This window comes from Nylanderia fulva, unplaced genomic scaffold, assembly GCF_048542155.1.
Source record: "Nylanderia fulva isolate GAGA-0341 unplaced genomic scaffold, ASM4854215v1 Scaffold7, whole genome shotgun sequence".
NCBI classification, from domain to species: domain Eukaryota; kingdom Metazoa; phylum Arthropoda; class Insecta; order Hymenoptera; family Formicidae; genus Nylanderia; species Nylanderia fulva.
Window position 1 is genome coordinate 2,153,763 of NW_028190807.1, and position 24,719 is coordinate 2,178,481.

The 24,719-nt window shown below is 30.4% G+C and overlaps 3 protein-coding genes across 3 annotated transcripts in view; 1 reads left to right on the forward strand and 2 right to left on the reverse strand.

Annotated features, from left to right (window-relative positions):
* The first annotated feature begins 9 nt into the window (after positions 1–9).
* Positions 10–24,719, forward strand: part of hwt (SH2 domain-containing adapter heavyweight) — a 135,777-nt gene continuing 111,067 nt past the window's right edge. The window contains exons 1-2 of the mRNA XM_029307228.2: positions 10–811; positions 2,814–3,363. Of these exons, the coding sequence (XP_029163061.2) occupies positions 477–811; positions 2,814–3,363 (885 nt within the window). The 5' untranslated portion in view covers positions 10–476. The remainder of the gene's footprint in view (positions 812–2,813; positions 3,364–24,719) is intronic.
* LOC114934576 (chymotrypsin-2-like) lies at positions 7,976–10,281 on the reverse strand. The gene is made up of 7 exons (XM_029307232.2): positions 10,182–10,281; positions 9,702–9,772; positions 9,440–9,531; positions 9,069–9,210; positions 8,849–8,962; positions 8,523–8,675; positions 7,976–8,321 (listed from the first exon to the last, which is right to left on the reverse strand). Exons 1-7 carry the CDS (start codon positions 10,264–10,266, stop codon positions 8,178–8,180), a joined length of 801 nt encoding a protein of 266 aa, XP_029163065.1. The 5' UTR covers positions 10,267–10,281; the 3' UTR covers positions 7,976–8,177.
* LOC114934577 (trypsin Blo t 3-like) lies at positions 14,739–17,298 on the reverse strand. Its single transcript, XM_029307233.2, has 7 exons — positions 17,201–17,298; positions 16,541–16,611; positions 16,180–16,274; positions 15,914–16,055; positions 15,717–15,830; positions 15,452–15,604; positions 14,739–15,112 (listed from the first exon to the last, which is right to left on the reverse strand). Exons 1-7 carry the CDS (start codon positions 17,253–17,255, stop codon positions 14,969–14,971), a joined length of 774 nt encoding a protein of 257 aa, XP_029163066.1. The 5' UTR covers positions 17,256–17,298; the 3' UTR covers positions 14,739–14,968.

Genomic DNA, 24,719 nt, shown 5'->3' on the forward strand with positions numbered 1-24,719 from the left:
AAAAAGAAATATAAGCATAATAATAATAATATAGAGCGGCACTTATCTCATTCAACAATCAACATATTACCGTAAAATCGTTCTAGTCTAAGCTCGAAGCAGGCAAACACAAATTAGAACATAATCCGTGCGTATGTCAAAGCGTTATCTCGCGCGAGATCTCGCCAAGAAGTCAGCTGTGACCTTTCACTCCGGGTAAACGCCCGGATTTGTCCGCTCATGGAAGAAAGGGAAGGAACGTCGGCCGTGGCAGCGAGGGAGGCAGCATCGTGGACCGGCGCGCACATCTCGGCAGATTTCGGTCGGTCGCCGCGAAAGGGGGATTTCATCCCCCGGAGAGGCGACAGGCAGCCGAGCGCGGCCGAGGTCACGCGGAGAGGATCGAAGCGCGGCTTCCGCGCGCGCGCTCCGTCGTCGCGGGTGACGGCGACGTGGGGTAGGGGGTGGCCGATTGTCAGTCGCACGCCGGTCGTTGAATGGAGCGGGTGTGGAGACGTGTACAAGGTGCCGGGCGTCGCAGTGCCGTCGCGGCCCGCTGCGGTTGCCCCGTGCAGCCCTGCCAGCTGCACGTGGACCAACGCGCGAAACGCGGCGGAGGCGGCCGGAAGTCCCGGGGCGGCGGGCCCCAGACCATCGTCTGCGGTTGCCAGGTACAACCGTGTCCGGTGCACCCGGTCCTCATCAGAATCCGCCGTACGCGACCAGCCGGAGGAGCTTCTTCCGCCACTGCCGCCGTCACCAGCTGCGATTGTCCGCCAGACTCGCAACCCTGTCCGCACCAACGAGGGTCGGCCGGGCGAAGGATTAGAAGGTAAATAAGAAACGTTTCCGATTCTGACGTAATAGTAGAAAATTTATTGTTGTTGCGGGCAGCGTCATCTCTCGCGAACGAAGGCAATATGCCACGACATAATTGTTATTGCGTTGGGGTAGGTTGTAAATTGGGGTAGGTAGATGTCAAACACTGCTGTTCCAAATATTGTGCTATCTTGCTGTGTAGAGTGAAAGAGAGATAATGTGAGAAGGTACCGCTTTATCCGATCGATAGCACTTGTTGACCATTAAGCTTCCGGTGATGGATCATGAGGGGAAATTGTTGCGACATTGTGTCACGTAGGGTGGAATAAATTTCCTTAAAAGATAGTTATTGATGAACCGCTCCGAAATTTTGGACTCTTTCGTGCGATCGATAAGAGTGAGCATAACGAGCAACAGTTACGTCCATTCGGTCATGTTATCATGCAGGATGTTACAGCAGGATTTCCTTCGTCATCGCGGATTCCTTGCTTTTTGTTACTTTCATTTTAATAATAGCAATCTTGTTTTATAAGCATTATCGTTTAATTTGATGGTGGTAGTTGGCAGCTGATCACGTAAAGCTGTGCGTTCTAGAAGGTCGCGGTTAAAAGGGTTGAAAGGGTTGAAAGGATCATCAGCCAATGTGTTGTTGATGCTTGTGCTAATCGTAAGCAGATTTTAGATGAGTAGCTATCGTAGTTAATCTCTTCGTTGTTGCCTAAGGGTGTGGATGCAATTGCTCATTCCTGGAGCAAATGAAGTGATTACATTCTCTTGATTAACACGAGGGAGTTTTTTTGACGATTAAATGTGAAATGCGATGTTTAAAAGCTTTTTCATGTCGGCAGAATAAATTTTAGTGTCTAGCCGAAGAATTTCAGAATTTAATTTGCATGACGTTTTTGTCTTTGAAAAAATGCTAGATATGACATACCACGTGCAGCAGCAAATTATACACGATTGTAGGTTTATTTTAATTTCTAGCTTCACAATTACAAATATCATGAATCCCTTATTATTAAATTACAAAATACATATTATCTTATTTTTTCACGTAGCTTATATAATCTTGCCTTAATATATAATTATCGCAAAAAACAATATTTTTTATTGTGAATATAATTAATACATTTTTAAAAATGTTATAGTGTGCGTAGATAAATAAAATGTGATAATTAAAATGCATACGTTATACGCATACATTGTTTCGGTTGATAATTTTCGACATATATATACCTACATACATTGTTAACGGAGAAACATGGAACATACAGGAAACTCAAGAAATTACAAATATAGCATTATCGAGGCGGAAAATTGTTAAATTATTGAATCAATTTATAATGAAATCAATTTATCACTTGCAATCTAATTATCTACGTGCGGCTAAATTTAATCGCGATACAGTTGTTCGCAAACCATCTCGCGGTTCTCGTTTTCGGTCTGACCTGATTCTCCTTTCTTCCCTTCTTTTCTTTACAATCCCCCCGAACTGAATTCCACCATTCCACGATATTATTGTGCGATAATACGCTAAATGAAGTTTCCAATAGTTGATAGGAACTCTCCCGATTTAACTTGCGACTGTCAGATATCTCGGGCAAAATATATTCACAATTGCTATATAAAAATCGATGTTTCCAGTAATATCTATAGATATTTGCATAATTGCTACAGGTATGCTTATAAATCTTGAGAGATCAATACGACGTGTTTCGAAAGGGGACATTTACGTACTTCAAATAAGAGAAATCACTCTTCAATTTCAAAGAGTAATTTTGAATTGAAAAATAAATCTATTTTTTTCCCTTTTAATATTTATTATTATTATTTATAATATATTATAATAATATATTAATATTATAATATATTATTATTATATCTTATTATAATATGTTATTATATTATATATTATTATTATTATATTCAATATTATTATTAATATTTAAAACTGAATAATTTAAATTTGTGTTGGCCTTCTTCATCTAACATAAACACATTATTTGTTATCGCAGATCCGAGTGCACCGATCGTTCCTGCCGGCACACAAGCTGCGGCGCCGGCACTCGTCGCCGAGTCGCGCAATCCTCATCCTCTCCTGTTTCCTCGACGCATTTGCAGCAGCATCCGTGCGAATGCACCGACGAGAGATCGAACTGCGGGCACGCAGGCGGCGGCGAGGCGCCGTGCGAGTGCGAGTGTGGCGAGGAGGCGAAGCCGTGTCCGCACACGGCCAAAACGCACCGCGTGCGTCGCACGTGCACGGACTGCAGCGAATGCACTCAGCCGTGCGGTCACAAACCGCAGTCCGAGGGCCGCATCAAGCGGGTCAAGTGCCGTGTGAGACGCGCCGGCTGCGCGATGGCCCGCTGCACCGCTGAGCTCGCGATGCTGCATCTGCACTGGGAGCTCGCCGCCGAATGTGCGCCCTGTAGACCGCGCGCGCTCACACGACGGCTCTGCAGGAGGCAGCAGAGCGACAACGAACTCTATCGCAGCAACAGTTTCAAGTTCGAGCGTTTCGAGCGTACCAAAGACGAGTGCGTCACGCCGCTCCACAAGCAGGTGAGTTTTCGTTTCCTATATCATTAGATAGATCTCTCTTCGAATTAGATGGATCCGCGCAATGTGTGATTTTCATCGAGTTTTTTCGCCCTTTTTTATATTAATTAGGTATGAGATAGTATGGAGAAATAGTGTTTGGGAATATATTCGGAGTTATTTATTATATTTTCGGAAAAATCGCGAGTATGCCGCGACACGTGTTAGCACGTGGGTGCTATGACATATTGACATATTGTATTTTCATTTACATATAAAATATTGCCGACAATATTTTAGAGAATTATACCAATATATCATCCAATAGAGAAGTTAAATCAAATGACGTAAAAAAATATATTCATAATATACTTTTATTTATTTATTATAACAGTGGATAAATATACAAATTTTATTTAGTTTTTTGTCAAGTTAATACGCTTGCCTTATCAAAAAATGTGTTAATATAAATGTATATTTTCCACAATGTTACTCTCGTAAATTAGTGAGATTTAGTTTTATGGTATAATTAAATCATGACAGTCACAGAATTTTTTTATATATCGCTTTTACCTATATTATTATTTAAATGGAATATAACTTTAACAAAAAAGAAAGTAGAGATTGATAAGATGATTCATCATATTATAACTTTAATTCCATTTTTCGTGTATATATATCCCATCACAAGAGCATTTCAAAGTCCAGCAATCTCTAGAGAATTGAGGAAAAGTATTGTACTATATTTCGTGTGCGGGTAAACTCTTTAAAAGTTTGATATTTGGTAGAATGAGAAACCGTGTACGGAATAAAGACTCCATTTTTCACGATATCGAAATGATATGATTGTTATATAACAGTAGAAAAGTAACATAAATAAACATTGTCAAACTTGCGGTACAAATTGCAAGTTACTATCATAAAAACATTTAAACATTTATCGTGATATTTAATAATCAAATTGAAAATAAAACACTCAATTCTATTAGCTGGGTAAAACTTTTACCAGGTGTGCACTAATAACATTTAATATTTTTTATTGTGCATATAAAGAAAAGAAGGATTTTACTGGCTTCATGCCAAAGATTTTATAACTGCTATGCGTTGCACGTGCTGTTCTATATTGGGTGAGATACTCTCAAGAATTTTTAAAAAGAATATTTAAATAGAAAATATTCGAAGCTGTATATGATTCGTAATTGTGAATACGCGGGTGGCACTTTTCTGATATTTTTTTTTTATTTTTATTGTGAAGAACCAAGTTTCAATGTATTTTGTCGAATGGAAACACAATGAGAAATTACATTAGCGTGAGAATGAATTGAGAAGAGCTTAGTATACACATACAATATATGTATGTAAGCTTAGAGTTTATAATGTTTTAAATTCGCGCCGTGTTCGTAAGCAATTATTTCATATTATTGTAGAATGAAATTACCCCTGCAGTATTCGAAGCGTGGGTGAACTGAATAGGCGTTTGCCGTATCACGATTTCGTATATCTGAAACCATGGTGCAAGTTTCGAGTTTATAATTTATAATTTCGGATTCATTAAAACTCATTCGCGCAGCCATTTGCTAGATTGTAAATTGGAAATACGAGATCTTTATATATCTTCATAGATTCGTATTTCTTTGACTTAGTTATTTGCAGGTCACACTCAAAAGCAAAATAAATTTTATATTTAATTGATAATTGCGGAATCTCTCGTCTTTTTAGTCGTAGATTTCAAAAAATATGCATAATTACGCTTTTTATATCAAAATTTAGCACAGATATGTTTGATGAAACAAAAACTCGTATATTTAGTGTTATAAAAGTAGTAAAGGTCAATTTTGGTCAGACATTAATAGTCACATGCTATTATGAATGGTTTTATTCATACATTTTTAATATACATATAATGTATGCATACAATAATTTATTATAAGTTTATTATTAGTATAAAAAATCATTTGTGTTATAAAAATCATTTTTTACCAATTAAAATTAGATATTTATATAATAATATATTTTTCTATTATTAGATTTTTAATAAATACACATTAATTTGTTTTATAAACGAATCTCATATATCTCTACAAATGATTTGCAGCAAAAAATATCCTCTTCACACAATACATTTAATGTTTTGGAACAATGAAAACTATGATAGCAATAACATGTACAGATATATCTAAAGTATCTAAATATTTGAGTATTTCAAACTGTAATGATCGGATATAATCGTTATATGAAATGAACTAGAGAACTTTATGGAAATGTTTCTTTGAAATTATTTTGATTCTGTACAAGTTATATCGATATTTAATAAAACTATAATTAAAACAACTTTTCATGAAATTTATGTGCTGTGATTATATAATTATCAGACAATTATCGAACATAATTTTCTCGCATTTGGCTGAGTCTTAATCCTTGATTTACATCTACTCATTATAAAATTTCATTATTTCTTGTTATTATAAAGTATTTGCTTATTTGTATATCGAATTAAAATCATGATATTTTATAATTAGTAAAATAATTTGTACGTAATTAAATTCTAATAAAATTGAATTGTCGCGACGACAGTTCTCGACTTATTTCAACGACCTTAAGGTCGACTTGCGGATCCAAAAGAAGAAATGAAAGGAGATCATAAGACGAATAAGAGGGGGAAAGCTAGAGAGAAAGAAATGAAGAGAAGATGAAGGAAAGAGGTGGTAGCGCGCCGATGTCGAATTGATCGCGAATAGAAAAGGGCTTCGTTTCTCATTGAAGCTTTTCGGTGGCTTCGTCGAGACTTTTAGATATTTAAAAACTTCTCGATATTTTTGAAAGGGTGTTCCCTAGGTAGCGTTGATATTGGAGTGCGGATATATAAACAAATGATTTAATTAAAATCATAATCGTAAAGGAACATCGAGTTAAATTAGTTAAATATTATAAAAATTAAATTAGTTAAATATTATAAAAATTAAATATTTTTTGTATTGCATGAAATTGAACGTTTGATAAATTCCTACAATAATACACGTACATCTCTTGAATTTTTCAAATTTTTAAAAAGGATTTAATTAACGATATCTATATAATCATATCGTTATATGATTTGTGCGAATATTAAATTTTTAATGTAATTTTTAATTTTTTTATATGTTTGTACAAATTTTTTAAACATGATACTTTAGCAAATATTTATATTTGAATATTACAAAGTTATGCACGCTATATCAAGTTGTGCGCTACATGCATAAATACGCGATTGGCCTAATATAATTATAAAATACTGGCACAGTTATAAGAGAGAATAATGCTGTAATTTTATTTTTATTTTGTTATATAATGTAATAACTGTACAAATTAATTTTTTAAAAGTGAGTTCATAAAATTTAGAAGCTAAAGAAATTTATGTATTTGCTCAGATGATTTCGCCAGACAATAGTCGCTTCTCGATATATACTATTATAGATTTTATTATACTATATTTAACACGCGATTGAACAATTGTTCGGAAATAATTATAAACGCGATACCCAGTGATATCCAGTTGATCTATTATGTATTTATGTATTTGGGGTGGAAATGAATCAAACGGCAAATCAATTCTGAAAGTTTAACAACGAATGAAAATTTTATTGCAGTAATTCTACTCACCACACACGAAATCATGAATTAGTCAAGTTTTTGCACAAGTGATGGAAATGACTTCCATCAGGTTTTCGCAAGTGTTTTTTTTTAAATAAAATAAAGTGAGAAAATTCTCTTTCTGAGATGTGTAGTGAATTAATAATAACACTTCCATCGGAAATGAGCAACTACAAGGTCCTTTTATACTCCGAATAAAATCATGCAAAAGGGGCAAAACAAAACTGACGAGCAACGTAAGAGTCTATCACACGCTTCTCGTGGAAGAATGGCAAAAGCAGAAATGAAATTTCATTAGCAATGTAAATACGGGTGGCGCGGAATAGAATTCGGTACAATCCGTACTCGTGCTTTTCTGTCGTCAAGAAGTAGCTGTCCTATATACCATATTGTAATTATGTTTCAACTTATTCTTATTCGATAATTTTTAATGTTTATTATTATTCTTTCCAGAACAAAAATATGTATCTATATTTTTATGTCGTTTTTTTTTCATCGTAACTCGAAAAATTTCTCTTTACAATATTTTTTCTTTGTCCATAAATCCTGAAGATATGATATGTAGCTATTTTCTGAACAAATCGATGTGTTTATTTTTTGTAAGTTGGTAGTATTTTCTAAAAATTATATAGGAAATGATGAGAATAAATTTATGGTGTTATTAATGATATAATTAACGAATAATTTTTATTTAGAATCACATTTTGAGCGATAAGCAATCATGATTATGTCAATTACGATTGAAATGGCCGGCATGGATCGTTTTCGTTCCTTCAAGTATCACCGGAAATAAGAGCAACACGTGAGCGTTGCGCAGTCACGGTGTATTGATTTCGCCGAGAGTTCTAGCCAATCTCTTGTACTAGATTCAATAATGCTATAGCGAAATCCCTCTGGATTTGATTCGTGATAAGCGATAAATAGCACTTGTCGTGCTATAATTTTTCCTTGTGGCTTTTCGATACTAAATGTATGAACGATCTTCTTTTTTATATATACGCATATATACATAAACTATATATTTATTTTTTCGAGAATGTGTACAAATTTTGAGGATATACTTTTTGTGCAACCCCATGTCATATCGGTATCACATCTGATCTGTATATACATTAGAAAAGAATCTTCTTTTTTCGATTTCAACAATCGATCGTTAACGAATTTCATAAAACGTCAGCGAACGAATCGTAGAATTGAACAGAATTGATTTAGACCGCATTAGCTTTAATCCAATCAATATAAGAGCTGACACGTGTGTAAACAGTCGGGTAGGAGGTACTGGCGCAACCGTTCGCCCAGGACACCAATCCAGTGAGTTTTCCATTGACGGTCAATGGACCACCAGAGTCACCCTGGAAGAGCCATTTAAAATTTTCAATATTATTATTGAATATTTTCATAATATTGTTTTGTGTTTTTCAAATCTTTTGATTTTCATTAAAATTATATTCGAAGAGATTGTGCTTATAGAGTACATTATTATGAGGAGACATTAAATGAGTGTATAGATGAATGTGGCTAGAATAAGAATTGCAATTTTAAAAAGAACTTACGTGGCAAGATCCTTTCTCCACTTGCGGATCGTACGCGCAAACTTGCGTGGCATAGACGTTGTATCCCATGTCGTTGTATACATTTTTGCAGTAGTTTTGATCAGCAATCACAATGTTGACTCGTTGTAGTTTAGTAGTGGTTGGTCCGCCTTGCTGCGATTTTATAGCAATATTTATAACTGTTGTGCTTTCAGTGTACTGAATTCGTTTTATTTTTTACATTAAATAATAAATATAAATAAATATAATTGTAAGGCTCTTTCACATTGTTTCTATATAAAAGATAGAGATCGAATGATATATATTTGAGAAAGTAGGAAACTCACCCAAAGTCTGCCCCATCCTGATACAACAGCAACATCGTTGGCATTAACGACTTGGTCTGGTGGTGGCAGAGGAACGTATTGGAGAACTGCAGATGTTTTGAAGGGGTTTTTCACCTGAAAGATCATTTTAACTTAAGCATTACTGATTAGAGAAAATGCTGAAAAGATGACTTTGATTCTCTTGCGCACAGAACAAAAATTTGTAATAAATCTCATTTACCTTTAATAGAGCAACATCATTAATCCAAGAATTAGAAGAGTCATATTTCTCGTGCACGCGGATTGTTTCAACTTCATTCGTCACTTGTGGCTGATCCAGATTGGTGGTGGCAGCAATGACTCTTACAGCCGAAGGTTTTGAGCTATATTTAACATAAAAATTTAATTATTAAATTATCTATTTAAAAAAAAAAATCTTTTCTAATAAGTGTGTTATATATTTTTTATATTGGCAAAACAATATTTACGTAAATATAAGCAGAGGGGAAAACCAATATGTTTTGATTATGTATTCACGGCTCATATAATATTATTATAATTTAACACTATATTTAATTAGTATACTGTGAAAGGATTTTGTAATAAAATTACCCCTCAACACAGTGAGCTGCTGTGATAACGTAGTTTTCATTCAGAACTGAACCACCACAGAAGTGGAAACCACTTGGGTCTTGAAGAGAAACCTGTAAAAATAATAAGCACTCTAATATATATGCATTTATTTATTTTTATCCGTGCTTTTAACTATAATAAAAATATTTTTATAAATTATGAAGCGCAAATTTAAATAATTATGTCTTTATTTATTAATTTTTATAACGATATATACATTTTTTTTGTTGGTAATATGTACCTGATATGGAATTTCGCCTGGTTTAGCATCTTCTCCATTCACGATCCTGGGATCAAATTTCAAAATTCCAGCTACAATAACAAAGTTATTGTTATATAAATGCAAATTAAATATTTTACAACAAAATTATTAGACAAAATAAAAATTTGTAATTTTTTGACAAAATTAAAATTATATTAAATAATAGTCTATTTTTTATATATGTACACACATATAATAGAGACTAATTTTTAGATTTTTGTATGTTAATATTTTAATAAAATTTCTTTTTTATAAAGAGAATTATATATACAGTTTTACAATTCTCACAGTTTGTAATGATGGAATTGAAAATGTTAGCCGTTTAATGAAATTAAGTCATTTAGTCGAATACTATGTCACAATAAATTACTCTTGCTAAAGTATTTCTAAGGGGAGTATATCAATTTGTATTCATTTAAATGAATAGTTTTCGGTTTGCTCGAGAGAATCATCACTCACCTTGAGAGAACGCCAATAGGCCGAGGAGACACAAGATCGTTAACGCCATCGTTTGATTGTTGACCGTAGTCTGTATTGTAATCATGTCGACACTGCGAATTTATATATACCTGCCCCAATCCACTTCCGTACAAGTAGTCCAATGATTGACGAGCTTTTTTCTTGTGCAATATAGATTAGATAGATTGATTACGAAGTACATTGGAAATGTTATATCGCGATTGATCGCAATCCGATGATTTGATAAAAAATGTCATATTGCGGTACTGAGATTTAAGATCACACAAATCGTTTTTTTTCTTTTTGCCGATCTTATTTTATATTTTCTGAGAAAGAAATTTGTATTAAAAAATTAATAATTAATTATATCTATTTCAGTTATCATTGTGCAACTTTTAGCTTCTTATAATTAAAGCATATAAGAAGAACGTTTCTTAAATATAATTATCTAGATTAAATACAATCTAGCACACAGAATTGATTTAGAAAAGTTATATAGGTTTAATGTATAACAGATTATATTACAATATATTTTTAATTATGCAATCCTATATTGTTCGATTATAGTAATAATCTTTTTTGTTAACATTTGTCTCATTGACTGATATATGAGGCTTTGGGTTTTTCCGTATCTCTTAATCTTGCCTGATGAATCTTGTATTTTCATTGATGTGATAGAACATCGTGATTCTTCGACTGATATGATAATAACATTGTTTCATTTTTGCATTTTCTATGACTTATCATTTAATGAAACATATAATAAAACTGATGCTTTCTAGTTCGGATAAACAATATTCTTCGTGGAAATAATCTAATTATCTAATTGATTAGAATTATCGCTCTTTATAATTTGTTCGCAAACAATTTATGTTTAGAATGAGGTCTATAATAGTATCAATATTTGCCGATGTATTCTCAACTTAATAGTAATTTTATTTCATTAATGTATCATCGCACGTAATACTACATTGGATTACATATAAATTAAATATCGAATAACTTAATATATAAGAAATAACTTTAAATATAAATCTATTGACATTTCTACTTTCCAATATATTTTCACGTAAAGATTAATCTGTGTATTGTATTAAGAAAAAATGATCTCAAAAACACTGACATTTCAGAATATTTATCTTGGTGATTATGGTGCGTTGAAAACTTTAATTGCTTCCTATTAAAAGTTCCACGCTCGTAGCGCCAATTTCAATAAGAAGTCTCGCGAGGGATAAGAAACTTTGATCATTTCTTGGCAATTGATCGTGTTTTATCAGGAAATCCTGACGGACTGTCGAACGGATAAAGGTGGGAGACGATCGATCGTTGGTCTAGGACGGCTACAGGGTATCAGTATTTCAGGATTCACCTGCGACCAACGACCCCGAGCTCTGACCGCGTAATCGGCCGCGTATACGGATGATCAAAGATTCGCGAGATCACCGATGTTTTACGTGCGGAAACTCTCGATCGTGTTCACCTAGCCTTTGCCAAACTTTGCGATAGCTTTGGATAAATTTACAATTGATGGGATAAATTTACAACTGTTTTTAACTTTCAAACGAATGCATAACATGATGAACATCATTCGTGGAATTTCTAACCGTCAGTTATTCGTGTTCTGTCTTTTCTGACGAAGGAATAAATTACGTGATCAAATAGGATAGATTACAAAATTTTATCTTTGAACATTTTATCGTTTTTGCTTATAATTTAATTGTATGATATTGTTGTCGGATTAAAAATATTATTTTTCATTGTTTAATATGTTTTATTATTATTTATTATTATGTAATTATTATTAATATTGTTTATTATGTAAAATCTATATGCAACGATAAAGATATCAGATAATAATATGTATATAAATATATTTATGTGATGTATTATACGAATATAAATATAATATCGTTTACCAACTTTATTGATAATAGCCACTCTATCGTTCGATAAAAATACTTGATGCAATAAAAAAATGATTTTCGAAAATTATTCGAGCGAAGTGTGCTTAAAATATTATGATATGAATAAAGAACTACAAATTTTTTCTTTTAATCACTCAGCATATAACTTAAATAACTTATATAGATAACAAGGTTTAATGTAGATCAGCTTATCTGATATAGAGTGTTATAGCACCGTTCAATATTTACGGAAATCATTTAATAGTAGTGTTATCGATAAGTGTTCTTATTTTAACAGCTAGTTACATATAAAATAAGATATATAGAAGAAATTATATTTGTGTGTTGCGATATTTTTAGACTGTGCATATAAATCTTCGCAATTTCGCAAATACGCTCATAGGAACACATTGCCAATGCATATTGTTCATACATAGAGGGATTTATTTCCTTACGTCGACAAAGTTTGTCTTCGCATGCATTATTCAAGAGTCTCTCCTGGAATATCGGTTGTCGCAAAACTGTAAATGGAATAAAAGGATCAAAGGTTGTCCGAGAACAACGAAACCTTTCTTGCTAACGCATTCCAGGGAAATCCGAGAACACGTTTTTCCTTCCACGCGTAAAATCGCCAAGATTTTCAAACAAAAAGCAAGTGCTTTTGTGAAAGAGTTTTGTGAAAAGTGGTATAAAGTACGTATTTTCCGAGTAATTATTTCTGTGACAAAAAACGTATAGAATTTTTGCTATGGATACTACGCGATTATCTTCAAGTTGCAAAGAATTACCGCATTTTTTATAATATGTATGTTAAAATATGTTTTACACTTTTGCTAATAATCCTTGCTCACTAATAATACAAATATCGTTTTGAGTAGATGTGTACGTGTATATATAGAGAAAAATTTTTAGCCACAAACTTTATATTTTCGATAATAATCATCTATTTTAACTAATTTAATTTCATTAAATTTTATTTCTACATTTTAACAATTTACTTATAATGTAGAATATATTTATTGCGAATCTATATTTAATTCAGGTCACAATAATCACGTCGCAATAACAGTGCAATTCGAAAGATACGCTTATCAGAATGTCGCGAACCATATGTGATAGATTCTCTACGCATTATTCTGTAATTTTCTTAACAATTGCACGATTTATCGGGGTACATTGAACTTTGACAATACCCTCGCTCTCGAGCGACTGTCAGAAATGGTTCAACGAGCGCGTGGAGTTTTCTTCTTTCTTGTTCTCGTTATCGTTCGGGAAAAATAATAATCGTAGCAGCTATATGTACGACGTTACGCGCATGACTTGCTGCGATAAAAGAATATTGATTGTCAGTTTGTGTAAAGTCTTCGATCTGTTTTTGCGATTGTACATACGTCGTTAATTAATGCTCAACATCGCGCGTTCGTAAGTTTGTTCGTACGACTTTGATACGATATGTGTTCATTTCCTTCTCCGTTTTTTTTTTCTATCCTCAAAAAACAGTGTCTCGTAATCTTATCTTACATCAGAATTTAAAAATTTGTGTCACAATTTGTGTCACATTTTGTAATAATAGAAATAACTAAAACGTTGAGTTTTACGCAAGTGAGCGAATCATACTTCTGTGTGATATATATTTTAAAATAAAAAAGCATGGTTTTAATTTAATAAACTTAATAAATTTTATAAAATAAAGAAAAAATTTTACATAAAATTTACGTTATTATTTTGTAAAATAAATATTAATACAATTTTTTATAATTAATAACATAAAATGAAAAAATATTTGAGTAGAAATAATTCGCGCTTTTAAGTTAAAATTTATTTTAAATATGTAATAATTTTTTTCACATTTGTTGTGTGTGTGTGTTTGTGTGTGTATGTGTGCAATGAAAATTATAAACTTTAAAAATTATCAACTATTTTAATCTTTCGAATTCACCGATTAATACCGTACTATTATAAAACAAGTATAAAGCATTAGTTTGTTATTTATTTAGATAATAGAAAATAATATTAATAACAATGAAGTATTTTCTCACACATACATACTCTATATATATAGCTTCAATATATATTCTCTTTGCCATCTGATTTTTGATAACATGAAAATTTCTTATTAAGATATAAGATATCTTGCCGTTCTTATATTTTTTATCTCTCAGATAATAGTTTCAATTAAAAAATTAATTATTTATAAAAACTAATGATTAAATAATTTAATTATTATATATCAAATTGTATGGACTTTATCTATATAAACATAATTTATAAAAATTGAATTTACGACGATCTAAAGACAAATCAAATTATTTTCAGCTTATTTAAATTTTATAATATAAATGTTGCAGTCTTTTCGCTAATTCTAAGATATTCTATATTTATTATTTATTATTTATAAATATAATTTATTATTTAATGAATAATTTATTAAAAAATTCTAATTATTTTATTTCAATTATTTAAAATATATATTAAATATATAATATTAACACTATAATATATATTGACATATAAATGAGAAATAATTTGGATACGATTATTGCAAACTTTGAATTACGAATAATGTTTATCTGCAACTAGTACAACAATATAGTTATATGTACGTATATACGTATGTATTTATATTACAATTTTCTTATTTATAAAGTACTATAATTATAACACAATCATTTTCTGCATTTATGATAAATTTTATTATATTAGCAATTAGCCAAGCAAGACATAGCAAGATTGACAAACGTCAAGAATAACACTTTTATCCATAGAACAAAATAACTATTATTGACGATACAATAATAGCGCGATATAATAAAATGAAACAATAAATATAATCTAAAGTGTTATTGATTTTCCTGCAATCGTTAATCTGTATAAATACTATATTTATACGGCATTTTTCTCAATCCAATCGATGTACGAAGGTATGCGGGTGTACACAGTCGGATAGTCAGTAAGGGAGCAGCCTTTTGCCCATGATACAAGCCCGACAAGTTTTTCATTAGCAATCAAAGGGCCACCCGAATCACCCTGCAAAAGAGGATTAAAGTGTTTCTAGTTTTTTTTAAACGATTTGCGCATGCATGAAATATTTAAAGTCGCTTAACTCTTGTAAAATGATACAGCTCTTTTGCACACAACTGTTGCTTTTTTTTTATTCTTTGTCTATCATGTATTATAAATTTATTTGTAAAGAGTAATAATTAACTATATGTTTTATAATTGTTAAAGTTTTTTAAATTCTACATATTTTTTTATATGTATGTTTAATAAAGATTTGATTATCTAAATAAATTATTAATTAATTACTAAGGATTATATTATATAAAAACACAAAATAATAACTCAAATGTCTTCTACACAACTTACTTTGCAAGATCCTTTGGAGATATTAGGATTGTTGGCACAAATTTGACTATCGTAGATATTATATAGAATCTTGTTGTACATATTCTTGCAGTATTCTTGATCGACTATGTAAATAGTAGCCCGTTGTAAGATTTTGGATCCGGGTCCGTCTTCCTATAATTTATACAAGAAAAATAGAGTGATAAAATTATACACTCTATACTATGCTGCATTAATTTCGGTAAATATTTCTAAAAATTGTAAGCAAAATCGATCCTGCATTTACCGATAATCTTCCGAATCCGGAAACTCTTGCCGCAGTACCTTGCTGAACAATTTCGTCTTGTTTGGGTAAAGTTACGAATCCAATGTAACTTGATGGTTTAAACGGAGTGAACACCTAAAAAAAAAGAAAAAGTGCGTCAACGATGATATAAAAATAAAAAAAAACAGTTGATTAAACTACAATTTAAAAGAATTTACCTGGATCAATGCAATGTCGTTAAGCCATGAATTATCAGGATCATATTTTTCATGGGAAATTATCTGTCTAATTATACGCGATACGCCTGAGCGGTTCAAATTTACGGTGCCGACGACGATTGTGATGTCCGCAGGTATTCGGCTATAAAAATAATATAAGTATTAATTGAAATATAAAATTATTAATGCATTAATTTGAAATACACAAGTTATGATATTTTATACGCGATATTATTACTTTCAAATTTTATGTCAAAATTAATTACTTTTTGACGCAGTGAGCGGCAGTAATCACATAATATTCATTTAGGATAGAACCGCCACAAAAATGGGAGGAAGTTTTTCTGTTCTGCAGGGAGACCTATATAAGTAGAAAAAATTAATTAATTTTTTCTGATGTAGAATTTTCGATCTTCGAATATTTAAATAGTCAAACTTAATATAGAAAAAGTCAGTAAGTCTATGTCGGTTTAATGAATTGAAACTAGATCTGCAATATCAAACTTAATATAGAAAAAGTCAGTAAGTCTATGTCGGTTTAATGAATTGAAACTAGATCTGCAATATAAGAAAGAAATCTTATTTGGATAGCAAGATAATGTTATTTTATGAATCACTTGAATTCACCTGATACGGTATTTCACCCGGCGCTACATCTTCCCCATTTATGATCTGTGAGTCGTACTGCAATACGGCAGCTATTGAGGCAATATTAAACTTATTTAAGCTGAAGTTTTTACTAGAATTTATATTTTGTGTTTACTTGTATATTTTAATGTAATGGAATGTTGTTAATATAACACTTAATTTCATTAAAAATCTGTAACTATGATAACATTATTAACTCGTATTCATCGTCTTTTATTTTATATATATATATATATATATATATATATGTATTAATTTTATCCAATTTTACATGTGTGCATGGAAAATATATATATTTCTGATTTTTGTCAATCATATTTTAACTACTTTGTGTTGTATTTTATTTGTATTAAAATTAATAGGTAATTTATTTTTAATTATTTAGTATAAATTAAATAATAAATAAAAAATATGCTTTCTTAAAATTAGAAGTATATTACAAATGTAACATAAATATGTGTAACATAAAATATTTTGTCATAAATATTGTAACATAAATATTTTGTCATAAATATTGTAACATAAATATTTTATCAAAAATTACACGATATATATTTTTATTTCTACATATGTTGTGTTTAATTTATAATATAAATATCATATGTGTTATTCTATATTTGTTATATATGTTATACTTACATTGGGAGATGGTAATTATGCTAACAATAAGAAGAAATAAAGCTGCGAACAACATCTCGAACGACAACAGCGTACGTTTGATTGAATGTGAACATCACGGTAATTTATATACTTATCTGATAACAATTGATGTGCATGCTAACAATGTATACTATATATCAACAAAAATTTGTATCTGAACATTGGAGATTAGATAAGTAAATTAATCGATTGATTATGTACGATTACTTATATGTCAATTTTTTTTACTTGTCAGTATATTATTCGTAATTTACATATATATATATATATAAATTTTTGATACAGTATTTTTAGTTGTATACGAGTAACAGATAAATATAAATACATATGAATTCTTCTTAAAACTACTAGAATTGTAAGAATTGCGAAATAAAATTAAAATAGAATATAAATACATATGAATTCTTCTTAAAACTACTAGAATTGTAAGAATTGCGAAATAAAATTAAAATAGAATATAAATACATATGAATTCTTCTTAAAACTACTAGAATTGTAAGAATTGCGAAATAAAATTAAAATAGAATAAAGTTTTCTATTAAAATGTCAATTATCTGTTATGTTGTCTTTGTCTGAACTCTGAACAATTCGGAGTGATTAATTAATTGATAGTTATTATATCTTTTCTTTGCAAAGATACTTTTAAATTAAATATAAACTTTATGATTACCACCAAATTATCATGATTATACCTTATCAGATTTGCATAATTAAAATACAAAATACATACTACTATATTTATTTTATGTATTTCGTGGGAAAATAATTTTAATGGGAAGATAGAAAGGATAAAAAATGTTTCTTATATGTATAACTTTATATATAAATAAAACTTGTAACACAGTCTTCAATGTTAAAATGATAAGATTTATTTATTGGAATTGTGTATTGTGCATAAAGAGAAATAATATCGACATAGATATACTTAATCTCATGATTGATATATATCCGTGTTAATCTCATTCTTTATAGATTAATTTCACGCAACAGCTAAAAGCATTTTTCCTATATTGTGAAAATTATTTTATTCACCGTTTAATAATAACAGCTAATGGATAATAGATCGAATGTTACGATAAATTTTTATTTCAAAATATAGATAAAATTTTGATTGCTGTGAAATAGTGCTTCTAAAATCACTTTCATGGCCTGTTATTTTCGCATCCATCGCGTTAAGATAAACCAGTTGTGAGGTGTTTTTATCTAATTAGGATAAAATAGCCGTCAGTCAATGTGTATCTCCATGGTGGTGTTATAACCCATTACGAAGGCACTTGGTTGAGTGACCTTTCGATCGATATACCAGGATAGATGCGAAACTGCATCCAAGGTGATGCTGGATTGGTTCCAGATACTTCGAAAGTCTCATATGTTCTGATAATGCTGTAGAGATGTTTTTTTTTTATATTGCAAGTTAAATGAAGAGTCTTGAATAATGCAGCACTAAATTGAATCTTTTAAATATTAATTTCCTTACATATTTATCCTTAAATTGTAGAGATATATGCGATCACAATGATATAAGGATAAGGAATATTAATGCGTAAAAATATATATAATTTTTTATTCACATTATTACTCATACAAGACTAATGTTCGACATTCAGTTTTTGAAATTTCCATAAAGGAATTGCAGTTGGAAAATTCGTTTAGCTTTTTAAAGCTTAGTTTTTAAATAGTTTAAGTCGTATATTTCAAACGTAGTCTAGCACACGAATGCACGTACGCAATATATGATATAAATAAAAATATCTACAAATTTTTTTCTGCTCAGTGAACGAATCTAATAATCTGTCTGAAATTTCGATGTGCAAGCACAACACAGTTTTATGAGAACTGACGAGATACAGAAATTTCTCGTATGCTATTATAGCGATGTATTGTATGATGCAAAGTGCACTTATTGATCTCTGAAAACATCAATATTTATGTTTGTATAAGTGTATTATTTTACGATCTTTGGTAAGGAAAAAGATAATGCTTATTATTATTTGATAATAAAGAAATAAGTAGAATTTAATGTGTGCAACGTTACGTTGAAAGATTAGCGATAAGAGAGTAAATTTGATTTTGAAGCAAATTTTATAAGGAGCTGTATGTAATATTCGAATTTGAAGAAGATGAAAGATGAAAGTTTACCTAGTTCTTAGAATTTGTTATATTTTATTCCACTAAACAGCTTTGCAATGTCGTCGCTGAATTTGGATGTTCTAGAAGCGCTATCCTTCTTTATCAAGAAATCTTGACAGATAGCAGCAAGAACGAAATGCTTGAATTCCAAGGTAGGGACCGATCGATTCTCCCTACCTAATGGAATGCAGTCTGGCTTACGCTGGTTTAAATCAAACTATCGAATGCACAAATAATTATACTGCTATAAGTAAAGGAAGATTTTTTATGTCGAGATTTTTTGAATTTTAGAATGCAATATATATTTTATCGATAAACAGATTTTTAAAAATACGAATTCCAATCACTGAAAGCAACACAAGCTATCAGAACTGCTTGCGTGAGACGTAACGATGCGTCTGACAGCTTTACAATTGTTGACTTGATCTGAAGATTTTGTAAGAGTGATATCTTTGAGTGTAGTAAGAGGCAAAAGGTCGATCGATCTTACCGACCAGAGAAGAGATATTGAGAACCGCTGTTCCAGGACTCACCTGCGTCCGACGACCCCATTCAGAGCTTTTCATTGATCATGCAGGTAGCGAAATAGTCTGACTCATTTGTGCAATTCAACATCCGATTCGTTAATGTATTGTATATGAACTTGGAAATACTCAAAATTTTTTTAAACTATATAGATTTATCAGTAGTGATAAACAATACAAAGAAAATAAGAATGTATATGAATGTTCGACAAGTGATAATTAGACATATGCTATTTTTAATTATCAATAAAGATTCCTATATTAATTCTTTCTAATCATAAAACATAATTATGTGTGAGGTGTAGTAGAAGATAGAAATAAGATTATTTGATATACAATATAATATTATTTTTCGATATTTTATATCATTTCTAAAATTTAATTATTTTTTAGCAAGAAAAATCGTATTGTAAAAAAAAAATATGAAATATCAGAATTATATCTTCTAGAATGATGTATATAATCAAGAAAAAATAGAGTTGATCAATTGGAACAATTATGAATTGACATATTCAACATTAATATATCTTTACATAATACACTTAGGAAAATTCAAAGCAAACAAGACCGTAGAAACTTGCGCTGAAATTTTTAAGTTATATATAGTGTCAAGGGAATATAGTAAGCGAAAACACGAGTTACAAAGTTTATCGAAGGGAATATGAAGAATAAGGAAATCCTTCTTTCGAAATTTAGAATAATCTGTCACGTTAAGTGTTTAAGATGCAAGATTATCTTCCATATTCCATTCTTATTTTTATAAAATTATCTTTTTACAGAAATTATATGTTCAATCTAAAATTTAAAAGTAAATCAAATTAATTAATTTTTTTAGTGTTTTACATTTTATAATTTTAAATGTTGTAGATTTTTACTACTTCTGGGATTTTATATATATATATATATATATATATATATATATATATGTATATATTTATTTATTATTTATAAATATAATTTATTATATATAACTTTCTAATTATATTTAGAAAATAAATATAAATTGTGTTTGAACATTGTCTCAATCGTCAATCTGTATGAATATCAGTTTCATTTTACACTTTTCATATTCTTCTCGATCCAGTTGATATACGAAGATACGCGAACGTGCAGAATCGGATAGTAAGCATTGTAGTAGTTTCTTCTTAATATAGCCAAGTTTTTCATTATCAATTAAAGGCCCGCCCAAAAGTCCACTTTGCGAAAGAAAATTAGTGGTTTCATTTTAATTTATATTTTGTCTTAACGACACGCATCCACGAAATGAAAATCTCTCAATGCTTGTAAAGTGATATAACTGTTGCTCTTTTTTTTTAATTTTTTGTCTATCATGTATATGTTTATTTTGTAAAGAGTATTGATTAACTATTTTTTAATTATGTAACTCTTTTGAATTATATTTACTTGTTGTATAAAATGTTTGCTAAGGATTAATTATTATTTAAGTTAATAGTTACTAAGGATTATATAGAAAACAAATAATAAATCAATGTCTTCTATACTTACACTGCAAAGTCTTATGTCATGCCTTGGATCGTGAGCATAAATAATATCGTTGTTGTACTCACTGATTATGTGCTTGTTGCAACATTCTTGATCAATGGTTATATTAGCCTATTTTAAGATTCGGTGTGGCTGTAATTTATGTACAAGCACAAAATTAATTAAATTAAATAGAGCACTACTAAATATTTCTAAAAATTATAAAATCGATACTGCATTTACCGGTAATGTTTTGAATCCAAAAATTCTTGCCGCAGTACCTTGCTGGACGATTTCGTCTTGTTTGGGCAAAGTTACGAATCCAATGTCATGCGATAGTTCAAACGGAGTGGACACCTAGAAAGAAAAAGCGAATCAACGATGAGAAACGATATTAGAATTTTTTAAAAATTGATATACTTTAAATTATTTATTAATTATTGATATAGTTTTAATAATTTACTTTGATCAGTGCAATATTATTGGACAACCAAATAGGTCCATCATATTCTTCATGAATAATTATATGTTTAATTGCATGCAATTTGCCTGGGCGGTCCAAATTTATGGTACCATCGACAATTTTGAAGTTCTCAAGTGTTTTGTTATGAGGATATCTATAAGTATGAATTAAAATTAATAATGCATTAATTTGAAATACTCAAGTTAAGATATTTTATACGTGATATTATTACTTCAAATGTTATGTCAAAATTAATTACGTTGTGACGCAGTCAGCGGTAGTAATCACATAATATTCGTTTAGGATAGAGTCGCTACAGAAATGGACAGAATTGGATTCTTTTTCCGTCTGCAGGGAGACTTAAACAAGTGAATTTAACTCACATAAATTAATTGTATCTAATGTATGTATATATACTTTTCGATTTTCGAGTATTTAAGTAATCAAACTTATATAGAAAGTCTATATCAGTATTTAAAGCGATCAAACTAAAATCTGCGATATAAGAAAACAATTTTATTTCGATAACAAAATTATTTTGTAAATTACTTGATCTCACTTGATACGGTATTTCAGCCAGCGCTACATTTTCTCCATTTATGAATCCACCGAATGTCTTGAGCAACAGAGGCAGATACAGTACGACAGCTGTTGACGGAATATTAAACTTATTTGAGCTGAAGTTTTTACTATAGAATTTATTTTGTTTATACTTGTATATTTTAATTATACTTGTACAATATATTTAGTTGAAAATATATATCGATAATATGACATTTAATTTTTCACTGAAAATCTATAATATTATTAACTATAACATTCATCGTCCTTTATTTTATGCATGTATCAGTTTTATCAAATTTAACATGTGTATATAAAAAAAATATGTGTTATCAAGGTGCTATCAAAGAAAATCGAAATATTTTTGGCAGAACTTAGTTTCTATCATTACACACTATATTTACGTATCGCTGTCTACTCTAGTTCACTCTAATTACCCTTGTTCTCTTACATCCGTTCTCCCTTTTCTCTCCATCTCTTTCTTTCACTCTTTCTCTCTTACTCTTTCTCTCTCTCTCTCTTTCACTCAGCATCGACAAGAATAAAATCAGGCATTTTGTAGAAAATATGAGGATCATCTTCTGCTTCGGAATCGTAATGTGGCGACAAAAAATATTCGGGCCCCGTGTCACACTTGCGCTTTTTTTCTCCGTCTTTCTCGCGTACTCCGCGTTTCGAATATGACAAATAAATTCTTCTTGCTAATTAAGGATAAGGCCTATGTTTACTTCTTCTTGTATCTGTAGCTAACGTGCTTTATTTTTTTGAAATATTTAATCACTCAATATTCAGCACTCAGTCTGTTCAATCTTCTTTACTCTGCATCACAAGTCTCACTAACAGTCTATATGTCATATTATTGTCTTGTCGTACGTAAAAAATCTCGATTTTACGGATCTTTAATCTTCAATCTTAGATCTCGGACTTTTAATTCCGAATAAACCCCCAAATTTTGTTGCATCAAAGTAAACAAGATCGAAATATATGAGAAAACTTATCGAACTTATTCTGACAATTTTTGACACAAATTGTTGAGTCTTTGCGTTTACTTGAGGCTTTGTGTGCACTGAATCAAAGCAGAGCTTGAATTAGTGGGAAATGAAACCCCCATCACTCTCCGCAGAATCTTGTAAACACAATGTATTATATAAATGTATATTAACTTTTTTTGTTTACTTGATTATTCACCTTTCGAAAAAATAAGAAAGGAGAAAGGAAGGTGGGAGAAAGTAGAGGGATGGACGAAAATAAGAGGATAGCGATGTAGTCGGGTACTCAAGTAATTGCGTTGAACCCCTATTTTTTATTTTTGTCAATTATATATTTCAGTATATGGAACTACTTTAATTTAAGTTGTATCTTCGATTTGTATTGGATTTCTTAAATATGTTAATAATTTATTTTTAATCATTATTGATAAATATTTCTGCTTTTTTTTAAAATAGAAAAATCAGGTACATCCAAAACATGTAACATAAATATTTATTATTATAATCAAAAATTACATGTTTCATATATATACTTTACATAATGTGTGCAATTTACACTTTAGATATTATATATGTTTCTTTCTATATATGTCATATATACAATAGAATTGCTTACATTGGGAAGTGAAAATTACATTAAAAAGAAATAAAGTTGTGAACATCATCTCGAACGACAACAAACTATGTTTGTTTCGACCATGTGAAACAATTTAAATTAAAGTTAAACACATAATGTAAAGAATCAAGATATGGAGAATGACGATTCTTCGACAAGTTATGATGTAATGTTTCACTTTGTGCTATTGATTGACTTATATAATTTCAAGAAATCTTACTGACTAAATTTAAACTATGTTTGATTGAATTTGGACAAATTTATATACTTATCTGATAATAGTTGGCACGCAATAATGCATTAAGCAACAAAAAAATTGTATCTGAATATTGCAGATTGTATTAATTAATTTAATCATCGATTAATCGCGATTACTTTTATTCGGCTGTTTTTGCTTGTCAGTATATTCGCAATTTGAACATAGTGTTGTCAAATGTGAAAAAAATTTCTTGACACAGTGTTTTTAGTTATATCGTACAGGAAATGGATAAATACACATGAATGCTGATCTTGAAACTAACAAAGAAAGGACCAGGTATATAATACATACCGGTTTAGCCTAATTTTAAATATGTTGTAGTACTAACCGTCTGCTCATTCATAGATACTCAATACTCAAGCATTCTAAATTCCGTTTTAGATCGTTGAATTCATTATTGTACCCTTAGGAACTCCCCACTCCTCATTTTTTTTTGTCAGAGAATAATGGTTTATGTAGGGAGCGGGAACAGCT